The sequence below is a fragment of the Quercus suber genome, unplaced genomic scaffold (assembly GCF_002906115.3).
Source record: "Quercus suber isolate HL8 unplaced genomic scaffold, Cork oak 2.0 scaffold_297, whole genome shotgun sequence".
Classification (NCBI taxonomy): Eukaryota; Viridiplantae; Streptophyta; class Magnoliopsida; order Fagales; family Fagaceae; genus Quercus; species Quercus suber.
Window position 1 is genome coordinate 303962 of NW_027069753.1, and position 14828 is coordinate 318789.

The following is a 14828-nucleotide window of genomic DNA, read 5'->3' on the forward strand; positions in this document are numbered from 1 at the left end:
GGTATTTGGTTTGCCTTATTTTTGTATTTGTGTTTTTATTTTATTTAAAAAAAAAAAAAAAAAAAAAACAAACAAACAAATCATATATTATAGAAAATTGTCACACAAATTTAAAAAAATAACGGTGACTCTTATTTTATTTGTAGATCATGAAAAAATCAAATACAATGCTTGATTTTTTCAAAAGAAAAGGTTCAAATTCTTCTGAAGTCAACGTGGGATTGCCAACAACTAATGTTGCTATTCCAATTTCAGAAAATGTGGATGCTCCAATTCTAGAAAACTACAATGCTTGATAGTTTATTAATATTATATGGATGCGTATTTGAAATTTTTTTTTTTGCTTATCTCCGGCCCCCTCCCCCCAACTTAAAATCCTGCGTTCGTCCCTACTTTACTCCGACATACATTAGTGAGTTCGGTTGGCCTTTTGTGCTTGGACGTTTAGACGTAGACAGTACACTGAGAAGATGAATAACAAGAACACCTTGTTGGAAATTATATTATACATTCAAGCTTTGTTCATACTATATTATTGGAACAAGTTGGACGTTGTTTAACGATTGTTTGATTAACTTATTCTTTTAAGATTTTTATCATATTAAAGTAAATATTTCAAATTTCGTATCCCTTCTTCACATAATTAAGATTATAGTGTTAGCCTAAGTTAAACATATAAATTTTTATTTATAAGCTTATAAAAATAAATTGCATGATCTAAAATTTTAGATAATTTATTTATTTTTTATAAACAGGATAGTATTTCAAATCTATAATGTCTGCTCCATTATGATTTTTTTTTTTTTTAATCATCAAGTTAAGACATCGACTAGTTTTTAGTATAAGAGGAGATTGAACATCATATCGCTTATTCAATAATAAGAGATTTTGTCAATTAAGTTAATTGGAACCTATAAATAATTTGCTTTTAAATATTATGTGTGAATGTATATATATACACCAACATATTTATATCAAAGTCATAAACTTGTTCATTAGTATATTACTAAATTTAAGTTTGACTTATTTGCGATCCTCAAGATGGATATGAAGTTTGAGTTGTTAAAAGAATGAATATAAACAAATTTTTTTATAAATAGGTTTGAAGACTCTAAATTATTTATAATCTCCCTTTTTTTTACAGCCTAGCTTATAATTAGCTCTCTTTTTAACAATCACCTAGATGTATAAGAATAAAAATCTTCTACTCTACTTTATACACTATCAATTGCAATGCGACATATGTTTGATTTTTTTTCTTCTTATTTTAAACTTTGGTTATTTTATAAAGAAAAAAAATATTCTATAACAAATTGTAATTTGTAGAGTATAAAGTGGGACAAAATATTTTTATTTCCATGTATACTATACTCCCACAATTATGAGTTCGCCTTTATTCCCTCATAGATATATGTAACAAAGGAAAACTAACAAAAAATGAAGTGGACACATTTAAAAAAAAAAAAAAATCTATTAAAAGTACAAATTAAGTGATATGAAACGCATAAAAAAACATCAATAATTGTATTATTTGATATAAAAAAAATACCGAGGAAAATCTAAAAATCACCTAGAGTTGTATAGCTTAATTGGTACTTGTTGATATTTCTAAATTCGAAAGAGAATTCCAGCTTTAGAGATCAAATTCCACCTATCTCAATTTTTCAAATCACCAAAAAAGAAAAGAAAAAAGAAATCTATAAATCAAATAGTAAAGAACAAGTGATACAAAATTATAGGTAGTGTACCCAAAAGTTTGGAATTTCTTGAAGACATTAATGATATTTGTTAGTTGAAAACTCTTCTTAACCCCAGCCCTTCCTTGGCTCCAATTTTAATTCCATTTGGGTAGATTTTGTGATACCGGCCCAAAAATATGCGGATTTGATTGGGATGAATTGTATGAGTTAGTATGTTTTGTACATGCACGTGCTAAATTCTACATTGGATATTTATTAGGTGAATCTGTATCCCGACCTATTCAGGGGCTTGGCTTGAAGAATGAGGATCTCTCTAAGTATGACACACCCCTGGTGGGATTTGACGGCCAGATGGTGATCCCAGAGGGGCATATTTCACTTCTTGTAAATATGGAAGGTAAGGAGGTAATTGTGACATTTATAATGGTCACTTCGTTTTCTCCATGTACAGCAATCCTTGGAAGACCATGGATTCATGTAATGAGGGTGGTCCATCCACTCTCCATGTGAAGGTCAAATTCCGCATCGAGCAAGGTATTGCTATAGTAAAGGGAAACCAGCAAGTGGCTAAACAGTGTTTGGTGGCCGCTGTTAACCGATAGATCAAATAAAAGGAACCAGCCGAAGAGTTTCCCTTATAGCAATTATAGGAACCCAGGGGCAGATGGGAGCTAGTGGTGCCGAAGAGCTAATTAAAGTAAGGATACTGCAGGAAGATGATAAGAGTTTCCATATAGAAGCAAGTATGAAGGATGAGGATAGGGTGGGGATGTTGCTGTTTCTTGTACAGAATGTGGACGTATTTGCTTGGAGCCCGTATGAGGTGTTTGGGGTAGACCCCGAATTCATAGTTCACGAGCTTAATGTGGACCCATTATTCCCTCCCAAGAAGCAAAAGCCGAGGAGATCGGCTAAGGAGCACGTCGAAGCCGTTAGGCAAGAGGTCAAGAAGTTGAAGGAGGTAAGGGCAAATGGAGGGTTTGTGTTGATTTTACTGATTTGAACCGAGCATGCCCAAAAGACCCATTCCCTATGCTGAAGATCGATCAACTAGTAGATGCCACATACGGGTACCCGAGGATGAGCTTTCTAGATGCTTTCCAGGGTTATCATCAAATTTTCCTGGCCACCAAGGACCAGAAGAAGACGGGATTCATATCCCCTGACGCCAATTTCCACTATACCGTGATGCCGTTTGAGCTAAAGAATGCTGGAGCCACTTATCAACAGATAATGAAGAGAATGTTCAGAGATAAGATTGGGCATACGGTAAAGGTATACATTGACGATATGGTGGTTAAAAGCAAATGGCAGGCACAGCATATTGATGATCTTAAAGAGGTGTTTAAAGTGCTCCAACAACACAAATTGCACCTCAATGCTGACAAGTGTGCTTTCGGGGTGGGGGCTGGCAAGTTCCTAGGGTATATGATCACAAATCGAGGAATAGAGGTCAACTCCGATCAAATTGAAGTTATAGAGTGCCTCAAGCCGCCAAGTAATCCTAGACGTGGCGAAACGGGCGGGGCAGGTCAGGTTCAGGTCAGGTCAATCGAGTTAGTGGGTCAATCAGGTTGCAGGTAAAAACAGGTTATTTTTAAATGGGTCAATTGGGTCATGAGTCGAGTCAGGTGGCAGGACGAGTCGAGTTGACCCGTATTTTTCAAATAAGTTNCATTGGATATTTATTAGGTGAATCTTGAATATATAAGTGACTGCAAAAAACCTCAAATATAATTTGACTATATTTTTGTATAAGTGCAGATGTTGTGAGTTGTCACAAATAATATCAAACCAAACCTGGTACACTATGTGGCTCAGGTCGTGAGAAGTGGTATACCCGGCCCGTTGTTGTGCAATATATACAAGAAATGATTCTTCAATTTCAAGAACCTCTTTCAATTCTTATTTGATAATGATCAAATGATAATATTTCAATCACAAAACTAATTATGTGACTTAATTAACAAGTTATATATATATATATATATATGATTTTAAGCAGGTATATGATTAAAACTACACATATATAAAAGATCATTTAAATTGTCAAAGATTGAGCTGTAATAATTGATTTGAAAGAAAATTTTGTATTTCTCCATTTGTTTTGAAATTGAGAGGATCTATTAATTCAGATGGTAAGCCACATGGAAATTGTAAATTGTTATACATGGTTTCAAATCATTTTAACCATTAATTGGAGATCTTTCTAGACTCTACTTTAAATAGTCATTTTTTTTCCCGACAGGCTTCTAAATTTGTTTTCTCAATGAAATAAAATATTTTTTTTTTTTTTTTTAAATAGATACAATCTGTCAATTGTTTATGAGTTCTTTAACTGTGATTAGATTCTCACTGGTGATACTATTAACACTTACCAATTACCACTAAACACTTGATACCTAAATTTAGTGCAACTCCTGTTCTAGCTTTCTAGAAACTAATCTTAGTATAATCTTCAATCTTTTTAAAGTAGGAAGATAAAATGAAGGTGGCAAGTAAAAAATGACAAACTATAATGGAGTACATAACATATTAAATAAAGAAGAATAAGTAAATATTTTATAAAAATTGCACCTCAATCTTAATCTACTTAACGTTTGTAGACATGTCAAAATGGGTGGGTCAGGTCGAGTCAATCGGGTTTGCGGGTCAAATGGTTCACGGGTCAAAATGGGTCATTTTTAAACGGGTCAATTAGGTTACAGGTCAATCGGGTTGCAGGTCAATCGGGTCAGGTCAGAATATTCTGACCTGTTTTGCCATGCCTAAGTAATCCAAAGGAAATCCAAGTACTAACCGGTATGTTTGTTACACTTAACCGGTTTATTTCTAAGTTTGCCGACCGCTACCATCCATTTTACCAACTTTTAAAGAAATGGAAGAGATTCCAATGGAATGAGGAGTGTGAAAATGCTTTCCAGGATTTAAAGGAATATTTGACGCGAGCGCCTATGTTGATGGCCCCAGAACCCAGGGAGGATTTATTCATGTATCTCTCGATGTCTAAACATACTGTAAGTGCCGTGCTTTTGAGGGATCAAGGAGTGCAACAACAACTATATTATGTCAACAAGACATTGGTTGATGCCAAGACGAGGTACTTGCCTCTGGAGAAGTTGGTAATAGCGCTAGTACATGCTACAAGGAAGTTGCCTCATTATTTCCAAGTTCACATTGTCTATGTACTAATCGAATATCCTTTGCAATCGTGTTGAAGAGATCCAACATCAAGGGCAAAATAGGTAAGTGGGGAACTCGGCTAGACTCCTTTGACATTAGGTACAAACCAAGAAATTCGGTGAAGGGTCAGGTTCTTACTGATTTTTTCGCAGAGTTTTCCTCAATGAGGGAGATGGAAGTGGTTTGCCATATGAAGGTTCACTCGTGGAAGGTGTTTGTGGACAATGCATCTAGCGCCATGGGAGTTGGGGCTAGAATTGTCATCATTACTCCGGAAGGGATAAGATTGGAACATTCTTTTAGGTTGGGTTTTAGGGCTTCCAACAACGAAGCCAAGTATAAAGCCTTGCTTGCCGGATTGAGAGCTGTTCAGGATATGGGTGCTTGAGAAGTTGAGGTTTATTCAGATTCCTAGCTGGTGGTTAATCAGGTGCAAGGTAGTTTTAAAGCTAGGGATCCCCGAATGATGAAGTACTTGTATGTGGTAAGGCAGGTTATGAACCAATTTTTGAAGGCAAAGGTGGTTCAAGTGGTTAGGGGGCATAATTGACATGCGAACTCTCTAGCCACTTTAGCGTCATCACTAACCGAGGAGGTACCTTGGTTAATCAAAGTGGATTTGATGGCGAAACCAAGTATAAACACAAGGGTAGGTGTTTCAGTGGTGGCAACATCCGAGCCATGCTGGATGGACCCAATCATTGACTTTTGGCCGAGGATCAAGTGCTGGACGACGAAAAAGAAGCTAACAGGGTACGCAAGATAGCTGCTCAGTACTGGTTATCAGTGGACTGTAAGCTATACCGAAGGTATTTTCAGGGGCCGTATCTTCTATGCTTACACCCCGACAAAATTAATGAGCTCTTGATCGAAATCCATAAGGGGGTGTGCGGCAGTCATGTTGGGGGACACTCATTGGCACACTGAGCAATGACCTAGGGATTTTGGTGGCCACAAACGCAGAAGAACGTTGCCAAATATTTGCAGAAGTGCGAACCGTGTCAAAAGCACGCCCCGTTAATCCATCAACCAGCAGGAAGTCTAAATCTCGTCAGTAGCCCATGGCCTTTTGCATAGTGAGGGCTAGACATTGTCGGTCTATTCCCCTGGGCTACGAGTAATTGCAGGTTTGTTTTAATGGCTGTGGACTACTTCACTAAGTGGGCGGAGGTTGAGGCATTGACTAATATCCGGGACGTAGATGTTAAGAAGTTCGTGTGGAGAAACATAAGGTGCCAGAGTCCCTGGTATCCGATAACGAGTTGTAGTTCGATAGTAAAGCCTTTCACAAGTTCTGTTGCAATCTCGGTATCAAGAACAGGTATTTCACCCCAGCATAGCCGCAGAGTAACGGTCAAGCAAAGGCCACTAACAAAACAATCATGAACAGATTAAAGAAAATATTGGAGGGCACTAAGGGTAAGTGAGCCAAGGAGTTGCCCAACGTTTTGTGGGCATACTGGATGACTCCCAGAAGATCCACAAGAGAAACTCCATTTTCTCTTACATACAGAGTAGAAGTAGTCATATCGGCTGAGGTGAATTTGTGTAGTGCTTGGGTTACAGGATTTGTCCCTACCGAGTATGATGAATTAATGGTGAAGCATTTGGACCTGTTAGAAGAATGCTGGGAATTGGCTACCATACAACTAGCGGAGTATCAACATAAGTTTACCCAGAGGTATAACAAGGATGTGAAGAGGAGGGAATTCAATGCTAGAGAGTTGGTACTTCAAAAGGTGGTAGGAAATACACAAGACGTCAATGCAGGAAAGTTAACCCCGACCTGGGAAAGGCCTTATAGAATTACCGCCATTGCTAATGCGAGAGCATACTATCTGGAAGACTAATGAAAGACCACTTCCTCCGGCCATGGAACGTTCATAATTTGAGGAAGTTTTATCACTAACCGTTAGTGCACATGAAATGATTAGTGCGCACTAATGGTTAGTAATAAAACTTCTTCAAATTGTAAGGTTTCCACCTACTCCTAATTCAATCCTAATCACCGAGCAGGTGGAAACCTTACGTCAAATTATTCTAAGGACTGAAGTCTACTCCCGGTTCAATTCTAATCGTCGAGCAGATGGAAACCTTACATCAAATTATTCAAGGACTGAAGTCCGCTCTCAGTTCGATTCTAATCATCTAGCAGATGGATAACTTACATTAAATTATTCTAAGGACAAAAACCTGTTCCTCAGTTCGATCCTAATCACCAGGTAGGTAGAAACCTTATAATAAATTTACCTAATGATGAAAATCATGTTCTCAGCTGAGCCTAATCACCTAACAGATAGGAACCTAGCACCTAGTTTCCTTAAGAACAGAAGCCTAGCATTCATTTTCATTAAATACACAAGCATGTGCCAAATTCAATCTTTATTGCCAAGTAGGCGTGAGCTTGGCGCTAATATTTTTCTAGATATAGACACCCTCTTTCAGTCCGATCCTGGTCACTGAATAGATAAAGATATAGCCTATCTTTTTGAAGACAAGTGAAAGAGTAGTCTTTATCACCGGTCAGAGACAAGCCTTGATTAGGCTACCCGGTCATCAGGAATGAAAAGGCAAGGCATGGCAGAAAATAATAATAATAATAACTTAATGACAATGTGATAATCATTTATAAATATAGCTAAAGTAAATGTTCGGTCACCATATCTGGATGACTAATCAAATAAAGTAAATGGAAATAAAAATTTAACCATTGTTCTATCACCATAACCTAGTGACTATAGGCAAACTAAGCAAATAAAAGGAAGAATTGAGAAAAAGTAAAAGGGGGAAGGCAGGTTGAAATCCAAACATCATGCTGAAGGATCAGTAGGCGGGAGCTGAGGTGCGTCCTCGATTGGTTGAGGGGTTGGAGGCAGCTGGGTTTGTACATCCTCGGCAGATTGGGCACCAGCATGAATTTTGCTAGTGACTTCTAGATCAACTAACTCCATGTGGGAGTCAATTGCCCGCACCAACTTCCTCATGCTGGGAGTTTCCTCTTCATCAGCGGCACCAAAAGAGTTTTGAATAAGGGGAAAAGGGTCCGAGAAGGGAACCTAGTTGGGATTCATTAAAGGAGAATCATCAAGAACCCCCATAACTTGCAAGGCAACCATCCACCCATCCCCAAATCCATGTTTTCGAGCTTAGTAAACGATAGGCTCCACGGAGTTTTTAGCATCTACAAAACCTTCATTATACCATTTTTCTTCACAAACTTCTAGAGCCACCTTCAAGTCGGCAATTTCATCAGCCTGTGCAACGTTCAGGCTCTCCACCTCCGCCAGTTTAAGCTCGATCCCACCCAGCTTCACTTCTATCTTGGTCATTTCTTAAACGCGTGAGCTTTCTTTTCTACAACCTCGGCAGCTTTGTCCTTCTCTTTCGTAGTGGCCACAGTGACGTCCTTAAGGGGCTTCTCTCGATCAGCATCCTCGGCGGCTTCTTTCAACCAATCATCCATTACGTAAGCCAGTTGGGCAGCCTACAATATAATAGTGATACATGTAAAATATATATTTATATATTTATATTGTTTTTTTCAAATAACAGAAATAAAAAAATATGTACATTAATGCATGAAAGTAGGAATAAAATGCATTATTGCAATAGTGTGCCACTGCAATCGAGTAGCCAACTACTCGTTGGAGCCACCCGAGAGAAGAAGTGCATATCTTTAGGCAAAAGAAGGTCCTGCACCAAGCTCTGAGCAACCTTTCCGCCCTCACCTTGCACCCAAGTTTTGACGCTAGCTAACACAGGAAGGGGCTCACTACCGAGCCTAAAGGTGGTCTGCCAACCCACCTCCTATGCAGTAGGTTAAACATTGCCGTAAGGCTCTCGGATAGTGATCCCCCTAGACGCTCGGGGGGGAGTTCTTGAAGGCGTGTCCCCCGAGCCCGCAGAGGTTGCTTGGCAGTACATTGTCTCTTCCAAGAGCAGCCGGGGAGAGGAGAAGGAGGAGGAGTTGGGTTTCTTCCTTGGGGTTCTTACTATTACGCTGCTAGACGAGCACCGGGCACAAAGTGGTCAATAGTCATTGCTCGTCTAGTTACCATTTCGTCCTCACCGAGATCAGATTTTGCTCTTGAGGAGTTTACTAACTCGGCCGCTACTAGCTTAGCTACTTCAATGGGGGTTGGGTCTTCTGGCCTTTGAACGGGTCAATGAACGAATCGGTTTCTGGAGACTATCTTTGCTAAAGTGTCTTTGAGGGGTACTAATGATTCCGCTCTGACTATATAAGGACCAAGGTCCCGAGCTTCACCAACTGTTAAAGAGTGAGGGAGCAAATTAGCGTGCTGAACGTTAATATATGATAGTAGAGGGCTGTCCACCAGCAAAGTCTAGCTAAATGACTGCCAAGTAGAGTATACTGGGTTACAGCCGAGTATCAGGTGGGATGCCCAAAGTTGTCCATCCGTATGCACGAAGATCTCCGACCTGAGCACAAAGTTAAGGTCCCTCACGTGCACAACCCTAAGGTCCGGTTTAAACCTTTTACCTTCTACACCAAATCAACAAGAAAACTAGTTAGTATATGCGTAAGTGAAGTAAGTAAAAATATCAAATTTAAAGCAAGCAAAGGTACTCAGTACCAACCAATGTCATGTGGTGAAAGTGGGTAGGGGAGCTCATTGGCAAGCCAATTACTGCTCACCCAGACAAATTCTCTTGTTGAGTTTCTGTTGGAGTCAAGAAGGCATGATATAAGCTATTCCCATACATCCCTAGCTATTAAATAGTAATCGGACCTAAAATTACCGCAAAAACTATACATAAAGTTTATGTCGTGATGGTTTAGTTGTAGACTGTATATTTGGTTTAGTCTACTAACACAACTTACAACTTGGTAAAAATTAGGGGGAAGTTAGTCGGGGCATAGGTCATAAAACCTTAGGGTACCAATTATGAGAGGGTCCACGAGAAACCTAACCCCACCCTCTAGGATAACCATTAAAGGGAAAAATGCTACATTTGGATCAAAGCACCTCTGGAGAGTAATATCACCCTCATGATAGTAGGCAATATCAACATCTCTAGGAACGCCATAGGCTGCTCTAAAATTAGTCAAAGATGCTTCAGAAGCGAGGAGATGAGAATAACCCATTCTTAAACTCTAGAGTGAAGAAAAATTGAAAGAAGAGGAAAAAGTAAAGAAGACTTACTATAGGCTCTAGGAAATGATGGTCTGGACTAGAGAATTTATGCACAGGAGAAGTGTGCTCGGCAGAGAGGAAGTTGAAGAAGAAAGGATGTAAATAGTGGTGTGAGAAATCAGAAGAACTATTTATAGGGCTAAAATATTTAATGAAGGGGAAGGTGGGAAAATCTTTTTGATTTCTTTTGGTAACCCCCACATGCGTAGCCTCGGTTCACAAACTGTCAAGTTATAATTACTGTTGAATGTGACAGCCTAGCACAGTGCTCTTTTTGAGAAAGCATTAATGGCCATCTTGCTCGTTTAATAACCGACGGTTGGGCTTCTTGGTGAACCCCTAGTGCCATTCAAATTGTCCTTGATTCGCTCCCGATAGCTGGGCACAAATCAAGGGGGGCTATTGTACGGGTATGATCTTAGGCCCATTGAGCTTTAGGCCCTAGCCTTATTGTATAGTACCTGATCCCATGCCCATTGGACCTTCGACCTCGATTCGAGCATGCCTTAAAACCCAAATTGGGCCCAAATGACGTAATAGGTCCATCTTGTCCCGAGCATATCAGAAACAAGCCTATGCCGGTCAAGTATGACCTAATCAAGAATATAGCTAAACATCCAATGTTCTTGGCATCCTAGTATTGTCTTGAGGAGTATCGCTGCCGAACTGTCTTTTTAGGGTGGGAACCAATTCTGATGCCATTGCCACCATTCCCAACAGAACACTCACTTAGAAATGATGGAATTGGACCCCCATCCACACGAGTGAGACTAGGAAGTAATCGTAGCACCTCCACTTGTCTCAAACTATAAATAGGAGAATAGAGTGAGAAGTGGAGGCTAGCAATAGAGAAAACGGAGAGAAAAGAGTAACCATATCAATAAAGAGGGGAGCAACTCTGTGAGGAAAAAGAGAGGAGTTCGCAAAAACAAGAGTGTGCAACTGGGTTTTCGAGCAAGGGACTACCTATAGTAGGAAACTCAAAGCCCACAATAAAAATAAGTTGTGAGCCAAAGTATAGGTTGAGCCCATTAAAGATACATTTGGGCATGCACATCGACTAAAATCCTTTAAATTTACAACATTAATAATCAAAGTAATAATCGAAAATAATGCATATGACTAACATTGCATAATCTTTTAAGAATCCATAACCGACCCCAAAAAAAAAAGGACTAAAATGCTTGGTTGTTGTTGTCAAATAATCAAAGTCATCCAAACACTCAAAAACTACCGAAATATAATTTATACTACCTAGATATTAATTTTCCACACTCAAAAACCACAAATTTTCACACTTATCTAATAGAATAGCGTGCCCAAATATCTAGTCCATAACCCATTCAATCAATTATATCCTAAACAAACTTAAAGGAATTCCTCAAAAAACCCAAAAAAATTATTCAAAACCCAAACATATTTACAACAAAACCCTAACAAATTTCACAAATAAGTACAATAAAAAAGATCGAGCTTGCCTTATTTTCTAATGGATTGCCACTGCTTGTCACAGCCATTGAGAGGTTGTCATCTGTTGAGCAAGAGGTAAGGGATGACACGGTGGTGGAGCAAATAAAAGAGACTAAGAGAGGAGGCATTAAGAGAGACAAGGGACTGAGGAAGACGAGGGACTAAGGAAATTGAGGAAGATGCTATTCTATGTTTTGTGTGTGTGTGTGTGTGTGTGTGTGTGTGTGTATGTGTGTGTGTGAGAGCGAGAGAGAGAGGGAGATTTTTATGTGACTTGGGAAAAATAAAAAATTGCAAGATGTATTCTACCCTGGAACTCAAGTGTAGTAAACTCGAGTTTGATTTAAAAAAAAAAAAATTTACCCACTTGGAACTCAAGTTTAGTAAACTTAAGTTCCATCTAGATAATTTTTTAATGGCATGGAGCTTGAGTTTACTAAACTCGAGTTCCATGTGATTTTTTTTTTCTTAATTCCACATCAGAGTGATAGTAGTTGGACCTCGAGTTTAGTGAAGTCGATTTTGGGTTGGAACTCAAGTTTGCCAAACTTGAGATCCAAAAACAGTCTACATAACTAAAAAACTTCAAACGCATGCCATTCACCAAAATTTTTCCTAAAAAGTTACTATTCAGCAAATGTTTCCCACCAATTAGCAAGGGTGGCAATTGGGTGAGTTAGGTCAATTGTGGGTTTGGTCATAAATGGGTTCGACACACATTTACCCATTAACCCATTTATTATTCATTTAAATATAAATTAAATACTCATTTACCCCACCAAACACAATCTATCCATTTAACCAATTATTAAACACACACACACACACACACACACACACTTACAAAGAGTAAAAACATGTAAAATTACCCAAATGCCTTGCAACTTTAAATGACCAAATTACCTTTGGTCCCTCTAAAAATTTTGCTCAAATCTGAGGCATTTGATTTTGCAAATCTAAATGATTTGATTGTTCTAATGTGAATTTGTGTTCTTTTTATAGGAGATAGTTTCCATGGCAAAGAGGAACTGGCAATGATTTTTTGGGAGGTAGAGGGATGTGTTGAAGAGTGGTTAGGGTTCCAACGAGCCTTCGCTAGTGTCGATGGTGGTGGTAGTGGTCTGGTGATCGAATCAATCAATGCCTTGCTTCTCCATCCCAATCGACTTACTCTCTTCCCAACACTAAGGATCTCTCTCTCTCTCTCTCTCTCTCTCTTTCTCTCTCTCTCTGAGTTTGGCTTTTGAGAAAATGTTGAAAAACATGAGTTTTGGTTTTAGTTTTTTTTTTTTTTTTAATTTCTTTTAAAGTTCTGGTTTTAAATTTTAGATTATAGATGGATACAATGGTTAACCTATGGGTTTCCCATTAACACTCATTTAACTTGACTATCCAATGAGTATTTACTCATTTAACTCAAATAATTAATTGGGTTGGGTCAAGACTTATCGAAATTAAGTGGATCATGGATGGGTTAATGAGTTTGGGACAAAATTGACATCCCTAAATTTATGAGCATGTCTCACTTTAGTTCACGCCATCTATGTAAATTGTGGGGGTAGACATGGCATACTGTCCTATTTCATTGGTAGAATTTTTTGTCTTTTCTATCTTTCAAGTCTCTCATAGGTTGGAGTTTAAAGGGACTTGAAGGCTACTTTCCCTTCTCAACAACTGGGCATGTTTTAGGTGGTAATCCAGTTCTTAAATTCATCAACACCTTTTTCAAGATTTGTAGACTTCCTCCTTATCTTAATAGGATTAAAATGGTACTCATACCTAAGTCAATAACCTTGAAATTATTTCGCAATTCTGACCAACCATCCTTTGCAATGCACTATAAAAAGTTCTTTCGAAATTACTAGCACTACAAAAAACGTGGCTATAGCTAAGCTATAGCCGCATTTCTGAGAAACGCGGCTAAAGCCTCAAGCTATAGCCGCGTTTTTAAAAAACGTGGCTATAGTTAACCTATAGCTGTGTTTTTATATTATTCACCCTTGGCAATCATGATTTTTACTTGAAGGCAGGGCTACAGAATTGTTGGTTAGGAAATTATCCATTTGATAAAGAATAAGTAATGGCCATATAGGAATTTTCTCCTGTAAAAATTGACTTGGATAAAGCTTAAGATAGACTTGAATGGTCCTTTTGTGAGAATTGAGACCTGAGGGGCCACTAATATCTCTTTCAACTTTGTATGGATGAGGTTGTTTTTACTTGATCAAGAGGAGATCAAGAGATGAGGAGAATATATAACTTTTTAAAGTATCACATTTTTTAAATTAAGTAAGAATATACTTGTATATGATAAACTAAATATGCTGAATAAGCATATGAAAATAAATTTGATCCAAATGCACATCTATATATATATATATATATGTATGTATGTATGTATGTATCTACGTATGTATGTATATATTAATAGGTAAAGTTGAGAGAAAATCCAGTTAGATTTCAATTGGATTCTCAATTTTGCGCCACTTGTTCTAGCCAAAATTCAAAAAAAAAAAAAAAATCTAATTAGATTATAAATTGGAGTCCAATTTTGTGCTAAAATAAATGATGCATCAACATTTAACACAGAAGCCTAGAAGGCCACAATGATGGTTCTTATTGGCCTAAGCAAGAACATCTCACCTGCATACTTTTATTGGTGAACTCAATAGAGTCTAGAGCCCTTCTAAACTAATACCACTACTAGAATTGAGGAGTCCAACGAGAAAGACTTTAAAAGTAAAACCTTATCTACTCCTCCTAATTCCATATCGTCATCTCATGTCTCCTCCTTCTTCTCTCGCAACCTTTACCAACTAGATCCACACATTGCCCTTTCCTCCTCCTTTTGGATTTCTCAGAGCAAGCTGGGGTTCAAACACAATATTCAATCTCACTCTTCCTTGCTTCACATTCTCATACATTACCGCTTCGTTGGTGCCTCTAAGAAGATTCCAATCTCAATGATCAGTTCTTGTTGTTAACCTGATGACGTTGCCTTCATCTTGGACTTCTTGTGCTACATGAATCGCCAAAAAAAGATAAAATTTTAGTTTCAATTCTCTTCAGAGCTATAACATGCTATGAATGAGACTTTTCAGGTTGCTCCAAGTGAGCCAAAATGGTTTAAGTTATGTATCGTAGATCCTACTTCTACAAACACACATAGGCACACAAACTAGAGTCCATTAGAAGTAAGACCTTTTTATTAAAAAAAAAAGTGCACATATCTATGTACGTAACTCTTTACCTTTTTGGATGGGAATCCAATATGTATTGGGTTGATGCTATGCCATATGTGTATTTTGCAAAAATA

General features: G+C 38.1%; 1 protein-coding gene across 1 annotated transcript; it reads left to right on the plus strand.

Annotated features, from left to right (window-relative positions):
- The first annotated feature begins 2364 nt into the window (after window positions 1–2364).
- Window positions 2365–5271, plus strand: LOC111992436 (uncharacterized). The gene is made up of 5 exons (XM_024024328.1): window positions 2365–2661; window positions 2805–3242; window positions 4307–4438; window positions 4538–4822; window positions 4921–5271. The coding sequence occupies exons 1-5, from the start codon at window positions 2365–2367 to the stop codon at window positions 5269–5271; spliced, it is 1503 nt and encodes a 500-aa protein (XP_023880096.1).
- The last annotated feature ends 9557 nt before the right edge of the window (window positions 5272–14828 follow it).

Coding starts and splice junctions, on each gene's coding strand:
- LOC111992436 (XM_024024328.1), top strand. CDS start 2,365: ATGGGAGCTAGTGGTGCCGAAGAGCTAATTAAAGTAAGGATACTGCAG. Junction 2,662..2,804: donor AGGTCAAGAAGTTGAAGGAG/GTAAGGGCAAAT, acceptor GATGCTTTCCAG/GGTTATCATCAAATTTTCCT. Junction 3,243..4,306: donor GCGGGGCAGGTCAGGTTCAG/GTCAGGTCAATC, acceptor TAACGTTTGTAG/ACATGTCAAAATGGGTGGGT.